Below are 4,027 nucleotides of genomic sequence, written 5' to 3' on the forward strand. Positions count from 1 at the left end.
AGCAGTAAATGGCTTCGCACTGAAGTAATAAAAAGCGGTTTGGTTCCTCTGAGGAAGGATTATCTCTAATTGGCCCAGCTGGATAAACAGAGCTGGTGGTGGGGCGCACACTCCAGAGCACAGCAAACACCGCAACCTTTCCCTTCCTTTGTAAAAAGAAATGCGTAGGTATGATGGTCCGGCCCAGGCATTATTACATCTCAGAGGATAAAAATATTCCCTTGACATTTATTCTCATGCACCCTGCACATCTCCTGCTTCTCTCTTTCTCCTTCCCTCATCATGTCACTCCATCATTTGTTTCATTCATCTCCTTCGCTCTCCTCACATCTGGAAACCTCCCCATCTCCACCCTATATCCCCTCGTCTCTACTGGTTCTCGGGGGCCCCGTCTCAGTCTCCCCGAGGTTCACTGCTCTGTCAGTAGTTCAATAGAAAGACTCTCTGTCAGGAGGAGCCACTGCACGCCTCACCCTTCCTCCCTCCCTCCCTCCCTGCCCCCCTCTACGTCTCCCGAGACTGCAGACACGCAGCCTGCTGGGAAGCTGGCTTCCTGCATCCCACACTGGAGAGCATCTCCTTTCCTCCGCCCCCTCCCACCTCACTCCCATCCCCTCACCGGATCACTTTTCATCCCTGCACCTTGAGAAAATGCACGAATCCTTAATGGACTCCTCAAAGAGGAAGGATGCTTTTCCTTCGTCTTTGACAAAGGATGGTTTTCCTTCGTCTTTGGGCTGTTTTTTTTTTTTTTCTCTCTGGGAGCCCGAAATATGTGAAACAGCCCAAGAAAAGAGGATATCAGCACAAGACACAAATGTGAATAGAAGAGAGGGATGTGATGGAAGAAAAAAAAAGGAGAAGTTGTGCATTCAGCTAAGCTGCAAAAGGCTGGCTCGTCTTCCCTCCCCTCCCCGCCTTTCTCCACCCCCTGGAAAAGTGTTCTCTCTCGCTCTCCCTCCCTCTCTCTACCTCTTTTCCCTCTCTGCAGCTGTGGTCTGCTGAGCGTCACCTCCACACAGCAAGTGCCTTTACTTGAGCAGAAGAGGGAGAAGGAAGAGGAGGGTAGCTGCGAGGCAGACACACACACAGAGAGAGAGAGAGAGAGAGAGAGAGAGAGAGAGAGAGAGAGAGAGAGAGAGAGAGAGAGAGAGAGAGAGAGAGAAACCCAGGAGTGTGTCTGCACGCACCAGAGGAGCATCTCTCTGACTTCGCAGAGTGCAGAAGAGAGGGACGGGCAGAGAGAGGCAGGCGACGTTGGAGTATCACAGCGCCGGTGGTGCTGGCAGAGCACGTTGAGGGGACTCGACAGGGGAATCAGAGCTGCTGAGACCGGTGACTCTGGCAAAAGAAGCTGCTGGAGCAAGAGAGAGCAAACGGCGCAGTGGCCAGGATCGAGCCAGGGGGCAGCATTTTACAGCCACAACGAAGCGTGGAGACCATCTGAAACCTGGACACACACAGACATGATGTACAGGGACACACAGCTGAGAGAGGAAGGACAGTCACACACACACACTGCAAGATTCAGCACATAGACATTAACAGGTTTACGATATATCATTTTCTTGTCCGGGGATGGTGAATGCTGGAGAGGAAAACTTCTGGAGAGGAGATTCGCTTCGCAGCAGGACTAGTTTTTCTGCTAACTTTACCATTTATTCCTTTTTCAGTTTTTTTGGAGCTGGGGGTTTAAACCTTCTATCTGAGCACAACACAAACTAACCTCTCTTCTTAGTTGCAGAAATTGAGAGCAGTGTTTGTGATCAATAAGATGCCTCGTCCTGATTCAGTCTGAGCAGGAAGTGGATTACGGCGGCAACATTTTTGGGGATTTCTCTACCGTGTGTAAAGACAGAAAAGAAAACAGAAATTCATCCCTGACTGCTGGATTTACGGCAATCGGAGAAGGAGAGGATCCTTTGCGTTTTCTCCCCTCTCCCCCTGTGGATTACAGATGGGCTTCGTGATCTCCCCGCGCATTCTCATGGATGATCGCTCGCTGCCAGTCATTAGGATAAAGTACAAAGAGGGACACAAGTGAGTATTCAGCTGGATTCTTATCTGTGAGGCTTAAGCCTGTATGAATACGACGGTGCGGAGAGTGTTATGAGAGCACATCGCCGCAAATTTTTCCTCTTTTTGATAACAGAAACTGGAACTCGTTGAATAAACTGCTCAGTGATTGCTTATCAGGTTGTGAAAGGCAGACACCTTCTGGGATTTATTCGTTTTTTTGCACAAGTGAACCTGTATGTTTACAGACCATTTGCCAATGAACATCATTTACTAAATGAGGGGTACTGTCTACCCGGCAGGTGGCTTAGGCACAAGCGCAGATTGATTGAAGTGATGTGTGAGAATCCTATTAATGCATCCTGGATTCTGGCCAAGACAGAGGCAATGGAGGGGAAAACCACTGTCTAGCAGCACTATCTGATCTGCCTCCTCACTGGACAAACCGACGACCCGTTGAGCTCCCCTCCTCGACTACACTCCTCCTTCTCCTCCTCCTCCCCCCATCAGCCAAGCAAGGATGGTACCCCCACCTCCCACCAACAAGCCCCACGTGTGCCTCTCCACCATTCTGATCATGAGCAGCATGGCGCTGATTGACGCCTACCTGGTGGAGCAGAACCACGGACCACGCAAGATTGGCATATGCATCATGGTGATGGTGGGAGACATCTGCTTCCTCATCGTGCTGCGTTATGTAGCGGTGTGGGTGGGTGCTGAGGTGCGCACGTCCAAGCGAGGCTACGCCATGATCCTGTGGTTCCTTTACATCTTCGTGCTGGAGATCAAGGTCTACTTTGTGTATCAAAACTACAAGGCGGACAGGAAGAGCTTGGACGCCCTCGCGAGGAAGGCGCTGACACTTCTGCTGTCCATCTGCATTCCGGTGCTGTTCGTGGTGCTGGTGGCTATCGACCACATGGAGTACGTGCGCGCCTTCAAGAAGCGCGAGGAGATCCGCAACCGTCTCTTCTGGGTGGTGGTGGACTTGCTGGACGTACTGGACATCCAGGCCAACCTGTGGGAGCCTCAGAAAAAGGGGCTCCCTCTGTGGGCGGAGGGCCTGATGTTCTTCTACTGCTACATCCTCCTGCTCGTGCTGCCCTGCGTGTCCTTGAGCGAGATCAGCATGCAGGGCATCAACATCGTGCCCCACAAGATGCTCCTGTACCCCATCCTCAGCTTGGTGACCATCAACGTCATCACGCTCTTCATCCGCGGGGGGAACATGATCCTGTACCGGGACGCCAGGGTGTCGGGGATCCTGATGGGGAAGAACGTCCTGGCCATCATCATAAAGACCTGCAGCTTTGTGCAGTACAGGAGACAGTTGCAGAGCGCTCCTCCCGCCTTCGGGGTCGAGCTGCAGAAAAACTCGGTGGCCCACGCTCGCCCCGCCCCCACCCCCCCTCAAGTGGTCATGCAGGACCAGACACCCCTCCCCGAGGTGACGTCGTGCGAACACACATGACAGAGGGGCGAGCAGAATCCTGGAGACGTCGATGTGAATATGTTTGACCCTCAGGATGCTGCCAGGGCACAATGTTCCACAGCTTCAGGGCATGGGAACTGTCATGTGGACACACAGGAGATCTTCACCTCTGCTGCTTCATGGCCCACAGGACACTGCAGAAACTTAGAGCAGAAGACAGGGCAGTGCTATATCCAAAGCAGTCATGGTGCAAAAAACAGTATCCCTTGTGAGTTTGGTAAAGCATTCAGTGAATTCAGTTAACTGTGTATTTTTTCTAACTGTACAAATGAAAAAAAAGGCCACTACTGCAAGATCAGAGGATATATTTTCGAATTGTGTGTTGTTCTAATCTTGACTTTAAGGGTCCGTGTGCTGTGGTGTGTTTTTTCTGTTGCTCGAATGTTCTTAGTAGTCCGAGGCTTTAACGTGACAAAGTCAGAAGGTGCAACCAATGAGAGCATCAACGTAATTAGAATGAAAACAGCAGTTCAAGCTTTCCCTTGAAAGACGTGTGTTTTATATGTGATTCTTTGATAA

General features: G+C 51.1%; 1 protein-coding gene across 1 annotated transcript; it reads left to right on the plus strand.

The window, feature by feature from the left end:
- The first annotated feature begins 1,167 nt into the window (after window positions 1-1,167).
- On the plus strand, window positions 1,168-3,487 carry LOC128453694 (transmembrane protein 121). The gene has a single exon (XM_053436729.1). It carries the CDS (start codon window positions 2,537-2,539, stop codon window positions 3,485-3,487), a length of 951 nt encoding a protein of 316 aa, XP_053292704.1. The 5' UTR covers window positions 1,168-2,536.
- Window positions 3,488-4,027: the final 540 nt, after the last annotated feature.

This window comes from Pleuronectes platessa, chromosome 12 (genome assembly GCF_947347685.1).
Source record: "Pleuronectes platessa chromosome 12, fPlePla1.1, whole genome shotgun sequence".
NCBI lineage: Eukaryota > Metazoa > Chordata > Actinopteri > Pleuronectiformes > Pleuronectidae > Pleuronectes > Pleuronectes platessa.